The 16468-nt window shown below is 41.7% G+C and overlaps 2 protein-coding genes across 8 annotated transcripts; one reads left to right on the top strand and one right to left on the bottom strand.

Annotated features, from left to right (window-relative positions):
* The first annotated feature begins 171 nt into the window (after nucleotides 1-171).
* On the top strand, nucleotides 172-14517 carry Nedd4 (E3 ubiquitin-protein ligase Nedd4). Of its 7 annotated transcripts, XM_043209636.2 has the most exons (18): nucleotides 172-530; nucleotides 974-1176; nucleotides 7535-7617; nucleotides 7686-7767; nucleotides 7937-7975; nucleotides 8038-8207; nucleotides 8672-8819; nucleotides 8878-9002; nucleotides 9059-9158; nucleotides 9442-9723; nucleotides 11293-11400; nucleotides 11517-11754; nucleotides 11814-11938; nucleotides 11996-12137; nucleotides 12202-12358; nucleotides 12423-12716; nucleotides 12779-13177; nucleotides 13243-14517. In XM_043209636.2, exons 2-18 carry the CDS (start codon nucleotides 991-993, stop codon nucleotides 13343-13345), a joined length of 2781 nt encoding a protein of 926 aa, XP_043065571.1. In that variant the 5' UTR covers nucleotides 172-530; nucleotides 974-990; the 3' UTR covers nucleotides 13346-14517. The 7 variants fall into 7 exon arrangements, with proteins under 7 accessions (XP_043065571.1, XP_070136640.1, XP_070136639.1 ...); XM_070280539.1 differs by lacking the exon at nucleotides 9442-9723 and having other exon boundaries at nucleotides 173-530; nucleotides 8038-8198; XM_070280538.1 differs by lacking the exon at nucleotides 9442-9723 and having other exon boundaries at nucleotides 174-530.
* A 92-nt stretch (nucleotides 14518-14609) lies between these two features.
* Nucleotides 14610-15486, bottom strand: LOC108128317 (serine protease 1-like). The gene is made up of 2 exons (XM_017245827.3): nucleotides 15233-15486; nucleotides 14610-15169 (listed from the first exon to the last, which is right to left on the bottom strand). The coding sequence occupies exons 1-2, from the start codon at nucleotides 15481-15483 to the stop codon at nucleotides 14623-14625; spliced, it is 798 nt and encodes a 265-aa protein (XP_017101316.2). The 5' UTR covers nucleotides 15484-15486; the 3' UTR covers nucleotides 14610-14622.
* Between the last annotated feature and the right edge of the window lie 982 nt (nucleotides 15487-16468).

Here is a 16468-nt window from a genome sequence, read left to right as displayed (position 1 = left end):
TTAATGGAGTGATTCATGATGTCTAATAGATATATTTTTATAATTTATTGTTTAATTTAACTAAATTCTAATTGATTACTTGTGAAATTTAAATTTGTCGTCCAAAAAATTCAACTAGAATTGATGCTAGGGACGGCGGCATTTGAAAGTTCTCACGCTCCGGTCACACTGACACTTTAGTTCTCACCGTCGCCGTCGTTTATCCGTGTATTTTGGATCCCGTTCCGTTTTTTAATTATTGTTTTTAATTAATCAAGGTGTGTGTGTTTTATTGAGCCAGCCACAGCCCAGGATCGGCAGTGAGGGCGTGCGCGGTAGCTAAGTTTTTTATCGGGCGGCTGATAGAAGTGAATCAGAAGCGAAAAGCCGTGTGAAAAGATGTACGTGATGATTTTCCGCTCATAGTGGATAAAGTAAAGGCGAGCCTACACACACACACCTGCGCATATTTACAGCACAAAATATATACATAATTCAGGCGAAATTATAGTGACAAGGCGGCGTCCGAGTGTGTGCGTGTGTGTGCTAACGTAAGTGGAAAACCATAGCGAGAAATGACTCTCTGACTTTACGGTTTATGCTAACATCACCGAGAAGCCGAGACATGGCGTTGAACCCTTTGCGCTTGGCTAATTACACCCGCTTCATGCCGCATGCCCCATGCCCCCATGCCCCGTGCCTCATGCCGCATGCCGCACATCCAGCTTGTCAAAAGAAAATGTTTGGCTTTTGTGCGGGCCGGTGGGAGAGAGGGCGATAGCATCTAGTTCAAGTACCGTTCCATTGTGCACTTTGTTGGGCCCTCCTCTTTGTTGTCTGGTCTTGCCTTTCTTACTTCTTCACTTTGGCTGTGTGGCCTTGTCGCAGCCTCCACCTCCTCCTTCTCGCCCCGTGTCTTTTTTTGTCGCTTAATTTGCACTTCCGCCTCCGTTGCACTAACACTCTGCCCCATTTTCTTCATCTTCCGTTGCAGTTTCTTCGCGAAAAACAATGTCGGCACGTTCCAGCGGCTCAGTGGCCGCTGTGGCCGCCGCCACCTCTTCCACCTCAGCATCCGGCGGAGGTGATGTGCCCCGACCGCCGCCCCGCAGGCGGGCTGCCTCGGTTGCAGGACAACAGCAGACGCGGATGGAGTTTGGAAACGGACACACGCCACGTCGATCGTTGGCAGCAGTGGTAAGTCATTAATTCCCGGGGTGTGGGCATACTTTTCCCAATTGAATCATTCTGAAACATAATCTTAAAGCTCTCCCAATGTCTCAAAAATATATATTTTGCCTCACTGTAGATTACAGAGCCACAAGTGCAGGGAAAGTTGACTGAAGCACTTACGCTAGGGGGGATTTTGGTTGGCCTTATCAGCGCCCTGGGGCTTATATTCGTTTCTCTATTTTTACGATGTTTTCTCGGGTAATCTAATCAGAAAGTTGCCGAATGGCAAACAGCTGAATGGTGTAGATGGGGCCCCACAGATTCTATTCACTCGAGATCGGAATGAGATCCACCTGTTGCTTACATGGGTGGTTGGAGGTGAGAAGTTTTAAATTATAAAGGTATCTTTTTGAAACTATATAAGATAGTTTAAAAACACGATAAGATAGTTGACATTGGCACAATTTTCCAATATCAACAATCAGGTTATCAGTTAAGTAAGTTGATAGTTATAGTATGTCAGTACTAAGTAAGAAAATACTTGCACTTTTTTTTTCAGTTGGCTCCAAAAAGTGCCTGATAAGCAGTCGGTCCGAAGTGGCCTTTACCATTTTGTTTGGCCCTCGTCTGGAATGCGCTGGCTGGCTGGGGTAAACAAATATCGAACGGAAATTCATTTATTTATTTGAATTTCGGCAAAAGACGTGAACCAGCAGCATCTTCGAACCTAATTCAATTTATCAACACACCCATCGCCGGCTAAATGGGACTGGGAATGTGCGTAAATTGGCTTCAGTTCGCTTTCCATGAGCGGCGTCCGAATGTTGTTTGCCTAACTCATTTAGAGGCTGTCAGAATTTGAGGAATTTCCCTAGAAAGTGAGGCAGAAAGGGGGGTGGCTGATTTATCTTCATTAGAGCACTTGTGTCAGTGGCCTGCTAATTGAGCTCTCGCCGGCATTTTTTTAATCCAATTCGCACGTCACACGCCGGCGGCTCGATGACGTCCACTAATCGAAGTACCTGTCACATACGTCACTTCTTTTGGCTCGGAATAGCTTTTAATGGCCCGCTTATCAGTCAACAGTTTGCTACTTACAAGCGGTTAATTTTATTTGCATTTATTACGTCAGTAAGTCAAATGTCAATTATAATTGACGACACGCTACTTAGCTTCCAAATGGGTGGCTGTTTTAAGCTTGCGCGGCAAAGATCCCAAACTGCAGCAGCAGCAGATACAAGATACTCAGCCGATCAGCTGTTTTTTGTTTTGTTTTTCATTGGACACTTGTTCGCGAGCACAGCTGTCTCATAGGGGGAAGAGTGTGAAAAGCTTTCGCTCCATCTGATAGCTTTAACCAGTGACAGTGTTGACAAGTTTCTAAAGTGAATGATAATATCTAGTATTTTTTTTAAAGGGGTTAGATATTGTGTTACAATACCTAGACAACATTAATTATTTACAATTTAATATTAATATTAATTTACATTTTTTAATATTAAATATAATTTCTCGGAAATTCTGATGTTGGTGATAAACTTATCATAAAGCTCATCATTTGGCTTTTTTGGCTAAATGACAACTTGGTCACACTGCTGTTGGGGGAGCTGCTTTCATTTTACCTTAGAACGCCAAAGCCCCAAATTCGAGCTGCGGCCGACAAGTGTTGCTGTTGCGCTCTCACTCGCACCCACACTCGCACACTCGCTCACAGCACTCCCAATCGTCGTTGCGGGAGCGAGCGAGAAGGAGAGATAAATTTACGCAGAACATGTTTTCGCAATAGTGTCCGTGTGCTGCTCCCGTGTTTGTTATTGTTGTTATTGTTTCTATCGCTTAGGGCCGTTAATAAAAGATAAATAAGTGAATAATTGAATTATAAATATTAAGTGTACACCCTATACCCTATACAAACACACAAACATACACACACATATGAAAGAAAAATATAAATAAATTTATTATGGTCTAATGCATCGCGGTACCCCTGAAATGTGTTAATTATATAAATAAAAAAAAAAAATCAAATGTAAATATTTTGTACGTATTTGTGCTGAAGATCTGCCATCGAAAAGTACCGAGATTTCTGAAATTCGTGGCGCTCTCTTTTTGCTTCTGGGCGCCCTATTAGTCATGCATGCCAAAAATGTGTTTCCCCCCCTTGCCGACCTCTAATGTGAATGTGACGCCCCATGAAGAAATGTGCCGCCAGGCCTAGTCCCTAGTCCCTACTCCAATCCATGACGTATTCGCAATAAACATAAAATAAATAAAACCTCAACGACAATTGTTGTGAAACCTGTTCCTCTTTTTTTGTCGCAATCTGCAGCCCCAGCTTGCAGCATAAAAAAGCTCGCATTCCAAAGAATATATATATATTTTGAAACAATAACAGATATATAGATTCCTTTTGGATAACTTGTTTGGTTCAGTTATAACCGAAAAAAAAAAATACAAATACGAGTTTCCATATTTTTATAGCCGCAACAATTTGTTGTTTAAATTACTTGGAGAGGCGCGTTCGATAAATTAACACAAACTCAAATACGAACCACAATCAAAAATCGTGAATATATCAGTGAATAATATCGAAATTAAAATCAAAATGGCCGAATCAACAACCACATCGCCATCGGTGACGAGCGAAGATGGCCAAATCCATGGATACAATAACACCGATGTAAGTAACTGAATTCAGTTCAAGAGAGCTCCTCAAGTACGTGTAAAATGGTACATATGCAAATGAGCCAAGTCTGTGTCTGTGTGAGTGTGTGTCAATGTGTGTGGTTGTGCTCATTTTCTTCATCCGCTAATTGAGCCGCCTTTGAAGTGCCTCACGTGCCTCCCTTCGTCACCAAGGTTTCTCCTCGATCGCTGTTGTTTTTTTGGGGCGATTTTCCGGATCAGTGTGGCGGGGTTTTAAGGAGGATTTTAAAAAAGGGGGGTTTCAAACCCAAGGAAATATTATAAGATTTATTTTTTTGGGCGGCTACTTAAGGGGGTTTTCTAGTCTAGTTGCTGGAATTGAAGGAACTTAACTGAAAGAAATATTAAAGGTTTATTAACGTATTAATTATAGTTATTATCGTTGAGATTTTTTGCTGTCGTCCTGTGTTATTAAAAACAAAGAAAAATGATGAATCTCGATCCTTAAAACTAAAAAACCTTACATACATAACATAGTTTTCTTAATATTTAAGTTTTAAAATTTTTAAAAATTTTGTATCTATATTTTTAGTTGGTTTTTGAGATAAATAGATTCATGCTGAAATTCTGAAGAAACTAGGATGAAATTTAAGAGCTTTTGCTTTAAAAAAAAAGTACTAGGAAAAAAACTTTTAAAAAATTTTAAAAAATAGACAAATTTAAATAGAAAGATTGCAAGAAAAAGTAGAATAACGTCTATAAATACAAAAATAATTAAACCTTAAAAATTTCGTATTAGGAATTTTTTTTATAGCATTTCTGTATTATTAATTCCTGACTGATTAAGCTATAAAATTATGAAAAGACAATTTTTCCATTTTCTCAAATTTCTAGACTGGAAAACCCCTTTAAAAAAACCATATCATTAAACAATTAAGTTATAGACTAGAAAGACTAGAAAACCTCTTTTTTAAAAGCCTTATTTGTCTTTAAACCTTTAAAAGTAGTGGTTTTTTATTTTAAAAAAAGCTGTAAAAATGTTAAATCCTTAAGAATATTATAAATATTAAATATATTACACATAAATTTATTATAAAAATCATATATCAGTTAATGATAAAAAAAGAAGTTTATTCTTTCCTCAAAAAAAAGTTCATGAGCGGTCAAGCATTATTCTCAGAATCAATTAATTATAAAAAATATGTACATAGATACATATTTCAATTTATAAATAATTTTTATCTTAAAGATAACAAAAGCCTTTCTTTTGTGAACGTCATAGATAGATAGATATATATCTTTGTTCAATTTTTTTTATGAAATTTAAAGAAAATATCCATCAATCTAACCCAAATGCATGAAACAGTGTCAATTTGTGTAATGAATTTGCATTGACCTTTGAGTATTGTGATAAGTAAAGAGGCGACAACCAATCAATTAGGTTAATGGCAGTCACTAAGCCCCCTTTCGACCTCCCTGTAGCCCTGTACCCCGTCCCTGGGAAATGATTTTTTCTCCAGCATTTCCAGCATGTGCGCATTAAAATTACAATTGATATTCTGGCTTGTTTAACTTGGTCGTTGGCTTGTGCTCCGTATTTATTATCGTATCAGTTAAAGCCGTCTGTTTAAACAGTAGACGAAAAACGTTAAGAAAAAACCAAAATGGGCTTCCGTCGAGAGAACCTTGACTTATTTTGGCTACCAATGTCTCTCTCTCTTTATTTGTTTGTATAAAAGTATCTGCCACACACCCATAGCTAAAGCTTATCAGCGACGAGTTGAATGATTACTCACATATGTATATGTATATATATTTTTATAATTATTATTCATTCAGTTGGCATGACCAATAAAATCGGAAGAAAACTATTTGAAATAAAAGAGCGAAAGGCCTTAGCTGGATGTCACATGTTGAAAGTTAATATTTGATAATGAGGCTGGCTAAGAGAAGGCTTATCAGTGGAAAGTGTGTGATTATAGATTGTGATTATGGGAAGTAAAACCAAAAAGCTAGTACTACTAGTGGTTTTTAATGTCAGAATTTCCTTTTTAATTAGAACCCTTTTCCCCAGCCGACCTCATTAATCCCCCCGGCCAACAAGCCTAAACCGCAAGAACAGTTCTAAGCTAATTTCTCGCGTTCTTAGCCAAAGCTGAGATTTAATGTCTAAAAAATCAATTTAATGCCAGCCACGGGTTACGGGTCTCAGTCTTTTATTCCAGATGGGGGAGAACAGTGACAGCTGCCCGGGGTGGCCCAGAATAGGGGCCTTGGAGACCAAGGACACTGCCATTTTGGCTGATTGATTGGAGCTTTATTAACCTTAAAACTTTGTCAAGTTTTTAAGAAAAGTGAGATATATTATAAGAATATAATGAAAATTATAATAATATATTTCCCTTCTGGAATATTGACAATTAAGTTGCTTTATTATTGTCGATAAAATGAATGCCATTTGGAATATCCACATTATAGTTATTGCTCATCGACAGGGTCGATCTGGTCCCATCCACTGGTAGTACATTTAATTATTGCACAAGTGGGAAAAGCCGCAACTATTTTAAAGAGTCCGCCACCCCAGAACCCCCCCGGACCCGGTTGGGTTGTGAAAATCAATAGTACAAGTTCATGGGAAAAAGGCGGAACTGGCTGCCAGTCACAAAAATGGGAACAAACACAGAATACCGCATGGAATAGAGTAGTTCCTCTTGGTACACTACCCGACATACATGTAAATTCAAAAGGGGGGGGGGGGGGGGACTCTGTCAGGGTCGTTGTGTGGCCGCCAAACAAGCAGCCGCAACATGCGACCCACTGATATCTGATACGCCAGTCGGGACATGGATATGGCGCCCGTCTGGTCAGATACTACTGGTGGTTGGGGGTGTGCTGGGGGCTCTTCACTTTATAAACAATGTCGGCAAATTGAATATTTCATGGGAAAAGCCTTTTAATGGACACAAGTGCTGGCTCTCAGCGTCGATGATGGAGATGAGTAGATAAAATGGCTTTTGTTTAACTTTCAGGAATGCAGAAACTTTGCTGCTTGACCGCTCTTGGCAGGTGTTCTGTGTTTTTGGGAGCTTTAAACTTGGTTAGGTTTTGAGTTCGAGGCTTCTCCCTCAATTAGCTTCGTTTTTCCTTCCTTTTAAAGCCAAAAATCCGACTCCACAGAGAGATGGCATCAAAGGAGATTCGCCCCAAATTGTATTTTGCAGCCCCGAAATGCCAACTGCAAGCCCGGCCGCAACATGAAACAAACCACATTTCTGTGAAACGAGAGCCCAAGGCCCACAAAATGAATCACAATTCAGTTCAAGTTTTCGGGCCACATTCGGTGCACTGTGATGACTCTCTTGAACTTCCGTTGTGGAGGCCAGGAGAGGTCCTTGTGTCAAGGTCCTGGAAATTATCTAGCCGCGAACGGAAAAACAATTATGCACGCAACTGTATAATACCAGAGATCCTTCAGAGAGCATTCATAATGAGAGGTAGAGTGTTTGCAGAACTCGACTCGCGGCGTGGCATATGCGGCGTATGCGTAATCACGGACATTAAGTATACGCCGCATGGGCTGCAGTCGTGCCACTACGAGGAGGCTTATTTACTTTCAATACAAGCCCACCCAGCCAGCCAGGCCTACTGTTTTCATCCAACGATGCGTGCCCAAGAGTGTCCACTCGACAAGTATGACAAGTACTTTGCTAATTTTTCCCATTTTTTTTCTTTACAGAACGACTCTGGCGACTCGTGTCACCTGCGAATCGTTGTCCTCAGTGGGCAGTCGCTGGCCAAGAAGGACATTTTCGGTGCCAGGTAAGTGAATTAGACTAATTAGACCAATTGTAAGTAGATCTTGGCTAACATCTCTTATTATTTCATAGCGATCCGTATGTCAGAATCGATTTGAACACAATCAACGGTGATATTAATATTGACTCTGTGTTGACGAAAACCAAAAAGAAGGTGAGCTTAGCATGAACTTTAATCTATAACTATGTAGTACTAGCCTTGATTAGAAAAGTAAACCACAGACTATATCTACAAAAGTTACTTTATGACTAATTCATAGATATCTTCTGTTAGAAACCCTCTTAAGATAAAGAAAAACTAATCATTCTACTTCCTCCCACAGACTTTAAACCCCATTTGGAATGAAGAGTTCATATTCAGAGTAAGTTTTAACCTTTAACCTCATAACTTTTAGAGAAAACTGACTATCCCTTCACTTAACAGGTTAAACCCTCTGAGCATAAGCTCGTCTTTCAAGTATTTGACGAGAATCGTCTGACACGCGACGACTTCCTGGGCATGGTCGAGCTGACCCTGGTGAATCTGCCCACCGAGCAGGAGGGTCGCACCATCGGCGAACAAAGCTACACTCTGCGCCCGCGCAGGTCAGTAGGGTAGGTTTATATCATTTGCAGTTTGATTTTGTTCCTTTTATTTCAGTTGATTTACAACAACACACAACAACCATAATAGACATAAATCTAATTATGAACCAAAAAAAAACAAAAATGATTATCCAAATCTGATAGATAGATTGGTGAAGGCTCCTCAAGACTATCTAGTATCTTAGAGTTTTAGTGGCTTCTTTGTTTTTATTATTTTTATGTATGTTGCTCTACACAGTACCTGTTTTAAAGCTGTTTTAAGTGCCTTGAAACGCACTGTAACCCCCCACTAGTGTAGTATCTGCCTTTGTGTATTTGCTTTTGGGTTGTGTCTATTTTTAGTTAACGCTTTAGTCTAATACTTATTGTTTTTAAACCCTGTGCGTTTGTTGTGTGGCGGTCTACCTGTAACTGCCCCTCTATTACCGCCCCTTTCTAACCGTTCTCTGCTCCTCTTCCCCAAAAAAACACAGCGCCAAATCCCGCATCAAGGGCACCCTGCGGATCTATCATGCCTTCATCCGGGAGACCCGGGAACAAAGCGAACCCTCCAGCGGCAACAGCGATGGCGAGTGGGAGCGTGTGGAGGCCGACTCGGCGGGCGAGACCAACGCCCAGCCAGTGAGTTTCCGTAAATTATTTTTTAATAAAAAATATAAAAATAAATGCAATTCCATAGCATCCGTTTGCCAGTGGCGGTCACGATTCGTTGCCGGCTGGCTGGGAGGAGCGACAGGATGCCAATGGACGGACTTATTATGTGAATCACACGGCCAGGACAACGCAGTGGGAGCGACCAACTGTGTAAGTATTTGAATTCCTTCCTCAGACATAGGGGATGATGTTATACCCTCTTCCAGCTTAAACACCAACCTCAACCAGGCGTCAGACCAACTGGGCTCGGACTTCCAGAGACGCTTTCACATCAGCGTGGATGAAACGGAGTCGGGACGATCGGCGGTAAGTCAAGGAGCCTCCCTAATCCCTCAATCGCTTATATTGCAACAGTTTTGGCCTTGATCCGTTGAAGAAGGGTAAACTATATCCGTATCTATTTAGAGTTAGAACTTTAATGCATGTGTGATGAGCAAGTGACTTGATTTTCGTGCATGATATCTCTTAATTTTCCTCCATCGACACACTTCACACACTCTCAATACACACATCATTACACAACGCACACACACACACACTCTGCACCGACTAACCCAATAACCAAAACTGTACACTGAACCAAGCTTAGAGGTCGAGGAATGCTGCCCAAATGGAGGCATTGGCCAGCGACGACGACGACGAGACCAGCAACGAGGATGCGGATGGGAATCAGGCCAATTGCCTGCACTGTGGCGAGGTGCATGAAAGGGATGATGACGAGGAGGAGGAGGAGGAGGGAGAGCCAGATGATGAGGAGGAGGATGTGGTGGAGGTGGACAATGTGGAGCTCCAGCCACCGCATCCGGATGGCGAACAAACCGCGCAAACTTGTGATATTCTCGATAGGAACTTGTACCTGAACCGCATATTTGTAAAGAAATCATATCTCGAATTACTTTTAAGAGTATTGCTAGTTTTTAGGGAATCTTTTTCATTTTTTATTTTTTATTTTTATGGAGAATCATGTAGGCTTCACTCCCTTCCATTAGCCAGCTCCATTTATTAATAAACCCTCACCCATGTGTATATAGGACATCATTAGTCTAGAGGACAATAACAATGCCACAACACCAACAACACCGACAGCCGCCTCAACCACACCCACAGACAATCCAATCTCAGAACCCCTGACACCGACACCGGCAACGGCCGACTTCCATGGAATCCCCGTCGACCTCATCAATTCCAATGGTCCACAACCAGAACCAGAACCCGATCCAGCTGTGGACAATGCCAGGTTAATATTTGTTTAGTGGTCCAGTGTTTAGTAGCTCCCCAGCTCCTGACCTCCTGCCCTTCTGTCTGTGTGTTGTCGTCTGTGCCCCGATTCCAAATCAAGTCCTTCCACCAATCGGCTGTATTTCTCAGCGGGGCATTCTTCCCTCCAAACAGCTTCTAATCCTCTGTCTCTTCTGACCACTCAGTTTTGTTTACAATTCCCTGCGACATCCTGTCGCCGTTAGGCAGCCCGAAATCTCAGCGACCAGCCTGCAGAACGATCTCCGGCCGGTGCGCCTGGCGCCCGGTGTTCCAGACATAGCCCTGACCAACGTGCTGATGCGGCGAGCGGCGGGCAACATGACCGGACGACAGCAGCAGCGACGGCGACAGCAGATGCACCAGCACATCCAGCAGCATCAGCAGCGACAGCAGCAGCAGCAGCAGACTAGAATATTGGTTAGCTATCCCTCTAGAACACACTCATCCGCATCCAAATCCAAACACCACAAAAACACACATACAGATCACCACAATCACTATTCATTTCACTTGTAGCTCGATGTTGATCATCGCCAGCAGCAGGAGATGCAGCAACCACTGCGGAGACACCAGCAGCTGCAGGTGCAGTTGCAAGTCCAACATCAACAATTGGTCAGCACGTGTTCATCATCTTGTAGCTTAACCCACTGACTGTCCTTGTTGTTTGAGTTGTTAATCCGGTTAACCCCCAAGAACCATAAACATTAAACTACCAACTACCCCTCCCAGTGATTTCATTCCTCCCAGTGTTTCAAAGTAAGATTCGTAAGAGTTATCTGTCAGTCTTGGAAAATCTCACACTTTCGTTTATCCACACAATGTATGGGGTTGGGGCATGGGTTGAAGTAGCTAGTGCCACGGGTAAGCGAACCACCATACCGCCGACAGATCCTCTGCATCCACACCGTGTCTCCATGTTGCATGTCGACTGAGTCGCCCTCGAATGCTTGTTTGTTGCAGCTTCTTGTGTACTTTAGTTTGCTGGCTAATATTCTCTAATATTTTGTGCTTTTTTTATCGTACCTGCATGTGGCTTGTTTTGTGAAATAAATTGAAATATTATTTTTAATTTCAACACTCTTTTCTGTTTCTTCCAAAACGAACAAATATTTACACGCAATGCAATGCATCCGCATATCTATACATTTACGAATCAAATAATCCATCAACCAATGCCTAGAATGAAGACACCGATCACACAGACAGCCACAATCCCTCCGAGATCTCAGCTCCGTCCACCCGACGCAATTCCGAGGAAGACAACGCGGCTGTGCCTCCCATGGATCAAGTAATGTTATCTTTTATCTTTCATCCTATGAATGCACAAGAAAATATCTTAAATATATCGATAATACTTTACTATTAATGGTTGGTTAATGATTCCTCTTAATCCTTGTCTTTCAGAACGCTGCCGGCGAGGAGGAGGCACTGCCGCCCCGCTGGTCCATGCAGGTGGCCCCCAACGGCCGGACCTTCTTCATTGATCATGCGGCTCGTCGCACCACCTGGATAGATCCCCGCAATGGACGCGCCAGTCCCATGCCAAATCAGACACGACGCGTGGAGGATGATCTGGGACCTTTGCCCGAGGGCTGGGAGGAGCGGGTGCACACCGATGGACGTGTATTCTACATAGATCATAGTAAGTGCTATTTAAATAATATTAATAATAGTTTCTAATTTAATTATTTAATTTTTTAGACACACGTACCACTCAGTGGGAGGACCCACGCCTCTCCAATCCAAATATTGCTGGTCAGGCGGTGCCCTATTCCAGAGACTACAAGCAGAAGTACGAGTATTTCAAGAGTCATATTAGAAAGCCTGTAAGTAATGTAATTAAATATTTAAAACTTAAATTAAAATTATCGTTTAATCTTTAGACCAACGTACCAAATAAATTTGAAATCCGTATCCGCCGTACATCAATCCTGGAGGATTCTTACCGAATCATTAGCTCGGTGACGAAGACCGATTTACTAAAGACTAAATTATGGGTAGAGTTTGAGGGAGAGACTGGTTTAGGTAAGTGGCACTTCTAAAATATAAAACGATTAATCATTTTAATGTTATAATGTTTTTTTTTTAGATTATGGTGGCCTTGCCAGGGAGTGGTTCTACTTGCTTTCGAAGGAAATGTTCAATCCCTACTACGGTCTCTTTGAGTATTCGGCCATGGATAACTACACGCTGCAGATCAACAATGGCAGTGGTTTGTGCAACGAAGAGCATTTAAGTTACTTCAAGTAAGGGATCCTAAATATTAATAATTATATAGATTTATTAAAATATATTTTGAAAAAACTCTAGATTCATTGGCCGTATTGCTGGTATGGCTGTGTACCATGGCAAGCTGCTGGATGCCTTTTTCATTCGTCCATTCTACAAGATGATGCTGCAGAAGCCCATTGACCTGAAGGACATGGAGTCTGTGGACACCGAGTACTACAACTCACTGATGTGGATCAAGGAGAACGATCCCCGGATACTGGAGCTAACCTTCTGTCTGGACGAGGACGTATTTGGCCAGAAGAGTCAGCATGAACTGAAGCCAGGTGGTGCCAACATCGATGTAACCAACGAAAACAAGGACGAATACATCAAGTGGGTTTATAGAATAATTTTAAATACTTTCATGACACTGACTATCCATTCATTCCATTCAGACTCGTTATTGAATGGCGTTTCGTGGCGCGCGTCAAGGAGCAGATGTCCGTGTTCCTGGACGGCTTTGGCTCGATCATCCCCCTGAATCTGATCAAGATCTTTGACGAGCACGAGCTGGAGCTGCTGATGTGCGGCATTCAGAACATCGATGTGCGGGACTGGCGCGAGAATACGCTCTACAAGGGCGATTACCACATGAACCACATCATAATCCAGTGGTTCTGGCGAGCAGTGCTCTCCTTTTCGAACGAGATGCGTTCGAGACTGCTGCAGTTCGTCACTGGTACATCGCGTGTGCCCATGAATGGTTTCAAGGAGCTGTACGGCTCCAATGGTCCCCAAATGTTCACTATCGAAAAGTGGGGCACACCCAACAACTATCCAAGGGCGCATACCTGGTATGGGATTAGTTCTTTGGAGTTACTAGAGTGTATCCTAATAGGACCATCATTTTTTTTTGCAGCTTTAATCGCCTGGACTTGCCACCCTACGAGGGCTACCTGCAGCTGAAGGACAAGCTCATCAAGGCCATTGAGGGCAGCCAAGGATTTGCTGGTGTTGATTAATAACACCGGCAACGGGAGCGACAGCACGGGCGACAATGAATGGCTTTGGCTCGTGGTGCAGCAGCAATTTCTGCAGCACCAGCAAGAGGAGGAGCAGCAGCAACAACAACAGCAACAACAACAACGACTCCAAACATCACAACAACGACAATTACAGCAGCAGCCAGAAAATCATCGGATGAACCGCCGAATCATTTCAACCACTTGGAACAGCACCGCCAGCCAATCGTGTACTTATTTGTTCGTTTGCTTTTGTATTATAATCATTTTTGCTAGTTTAGTGTTATTTCGTATGTATTTTAACTAGGCGCCAAACAAAACTCAACACATACTACACACACAACATATACACCAATTAAACTAAAACGAGATATAATCCAAATATGTAATGCTGCGCATGGTGAACCACAAGAACCTAACAAAGAGTCCAAATTATATATAAATATATTTATTACTACATTGCCGACAATTGTAAAAAGTTGAAAACGTTTTACAAACTAAGTGAGAAACCCTAACTAACTATTAAATCTATATAGAGTCAAACAAACAAACAAAGAAACAAAAATATATATATATATCTTTTACCTATATGCAGAGAACCTTTTTATAATTGTTATTTTTATGCGCTATTCCTCTAAACGTGCCCCGCCACAAATACCTAAGAATGGCGGGATAAAAAATGTATATCTATAAAGTAAATGCAAGTTAATATTTGTAATCTGATAAATGGATATTTTTAAACGAAAATTAAATTTTTTATTCTGTGTAATTGTATGTGTATTCAAAATAATGATAATGTTAGTCCGTAAAAGTCGCTCTTTACTATTTAATAAAAAGACAAACAATTAAATTAATATAAATATGAAAAAATGAAATGGAATGAAATCAAAACGAAACTAAATCTAAAAAAAAAATATGATTCAAATCAATGTATATTGTATAAATGTTAATTATATATACACCACCCACACACATTCCAAATGTTTATGGCGAAAGAGTAACTCTGCAAAATGGAGGCCTAAATGATAATATGATTATTGATCTGTAGGAAGTCTATCGAAATTAAATTTTAAAGTCAAATGGCGAGGAGTGGAACGTCTGTTTCGAAGTCAGAGAGCGACTGGAAGAGTAATGATTACCAATAAAGAAGGTTACATTTTAAGAGATTTAAACCATGGCTAGTTATTCTCTTATATGGCTAGGGATCGGTAATATTTTCTATAATTTCAAAGACATTTTTTATTTTGCGGAACTATCAATTTTTTATTCAGATTGACTTAGATGCCAGTGTGATCCTTGATCCAGTCGCGGTAGCTGGACACACGGGTGAACACAGCGGGGTACTCCTTCTCGCAACCAGCAGAGGATCCGAAAGAGGTCAGACCAACCTGGACCTTGTCGGAGGCCAGAACCAATGGGCCACCAGAGTCGCCGTTGCAGGTGGAGACACCAGCAGGGGTGGAGACACAGATGTTCGAGTCACGGATGGTGGAGGAGTAGGTCCTCTTGCACTGGGAGTTGGAGATGACCTTCATGTGGGCGTACTGGAGGCGGGCAGCAACGCCGGAAGCAGAGTCTGAGGTGCGGCCCCAGCCGGAGGCGATCACCTCATCACCGTCATAGGAGGCATCGCTACGGGACAGCTCCACGTTGTGGATGGCGGCGCTGTAGTCGACGTGCGGGATGCGGATCAGGGAGATGTCGTTGCGCAGAGTGCGGCTGTTCCAGTCGGCGTGGATGATGATGTCCTTCTTGGCAACGTGGTGCTTAACCTTAGGGCTGTCGCGGACAGTGCTGCCCAGGTAAACCTCGACGGAGTCAACACTACAGCGTGGGAGTGGAATTGTCAGAAAGGGATCCGGTTTCCAAGCTCTAGAAGTCACTTACCCATCAGTGCAGTGAGCGGCGGTCAGAACCCACTCGTGTCCGATCAGAGAACCTCCGCACCAGGCCGAGGAGGAGCCGATCTTCAGGGATAGTCCCACCTGGTAGGGGAACTGATCCTCGCGGGCATCCTCGCCGCGGGTGATGCGACCATCAAGTCCGGAGCGCAGGGCCGATCCAGAGGCGTAGGCCAGAGCCAAGGCAAAGACAATGAGTACCTTCATGTTGGGGCTACTTGCGAAAAGTATGTCCATCTCCTGGTCATCCCTCTGCTTTTATAATCAAGTCAGGCCCCTACACACGATTGACGTTCCAATCGCTATCTGTGATCTTCAGGCACCGTCAGGTTCAAGTGGTCAGCTGTGCGTCTCTACCATCGCCTCCTTCTGTAATGTTTGGCTATCGGCACGGGCCGCTGGGGAGATATGGATGTTGATCTCGGCCGTTCATTCAGACTTGTTGAAGTTGTTAAGATACGGCCTGTGATTCGGCAAATATTAACTTGCCCAAAAGATAGTCTAACTGGAAATCAATAACAATTATGGGGACTTTTTTCCTCCGGGCTTGTATAATCTATTCACGTAATTGTTTTAATCATGAAACGCAAAAAAAAACTAGAGGCTTTCAAAATTAATCGGTTTTAGACAAGAAATATATTAAATTGTTTAGAGACTTCTGATAAGTTTGGACTCCAAAGTTTAGGGTTTTGAAATTACCCTCAAATGGAATTATTCCATTAGTGTAATTGTTATGAAATTAGGTGATATAATTTACTATAAAATATATAGCTTATTGTTTATTTAATTTTATTCAAAAGTTATAGGTAAAATGTAGAATCTAAATATCAAATCTTTATTAAATAATTTATTTAGTTTCTTTTCAATAATTTTATGTAGATTCCCTCAGAAAAATTACAAACGCCTTTAACTTTTAAATATCCACATTTTTATTATTAATAATTTAATACAAATAATACTTACTAAAATCTAATAATATAAACCTTATAATATTACGAACAAAAATGAAATAAATATTTTTGTATGAAATATAATAATTTCAGCACTGAAAAGTATGCTACGGTTTGTTAAAGAACCAACATCTCCAGCGAATCTTCAATAGCTTTATCAAAGAAAGCTGGTAGTGTTATCTCTTTAGAAATTGCGTCGTTTTTTAAGTATCGCTTCCACTACTTCACGCCCTCCAATTAATAAATACAAAATATATATTTGAAATGCTCAA

This window comes from Drosophila bipectinata, chromosome 3L (genome assembly GCF_030179905.1).
Source record: "Drosophila bipectinata strain 14024-0381.07 chromosome 3L, DbipHiC1v2, whole genome shotgun sequence".
Classification (NCBI taxonomy): domain Eukaryota; kingdom Metazoa; phylum Arthropoda; class Insecta; order Diptera; family Drosophilidae; genus Drosophila; species Drosophila bipectinata.
This window is presented reverse-complemented; position numbering and strand designations above follow the sequence as displayed.

Bases quoted from the DNA above. Each gene is read 5' to 3' on its own strand.
- LOC108128317 (XM_017245827.3), bottom strand. From the start codon at position 15,483: ATGGACATACTTTTCGCAAGTAGCCCCAACATGAAGGTACTCATTGTC. The intron at 15,170-15,232 runs GTAAGTGACTTC...CCCACGCTGTAG, and splicing joins GCCGCTCACTGCACTGATGG to TGTTGACTCCGTCGAGGTTT.
- Nedd4 (XM_043209636.2), top strand. From the start codon at position 991: ATGTCGGCACGTTCCAGCGGCTCAGTGGCCGCTGTGGCCGCCGCCACC. The intron at 7,618-7,685 runs GTAAGTGAATTA...ATTATTTCATAG, and splicing joins AAGGACATTTTCGGTGCCAG to CGATCCGTATGTCAGAATCG. The intron at 12,359-12,422 runs GTAAGGGATCCT...AAAAAACTCTAG, and splicing joins GAGCATTTAAGTTACTTCAA to ATTCATTGGCCGTATTGCTG.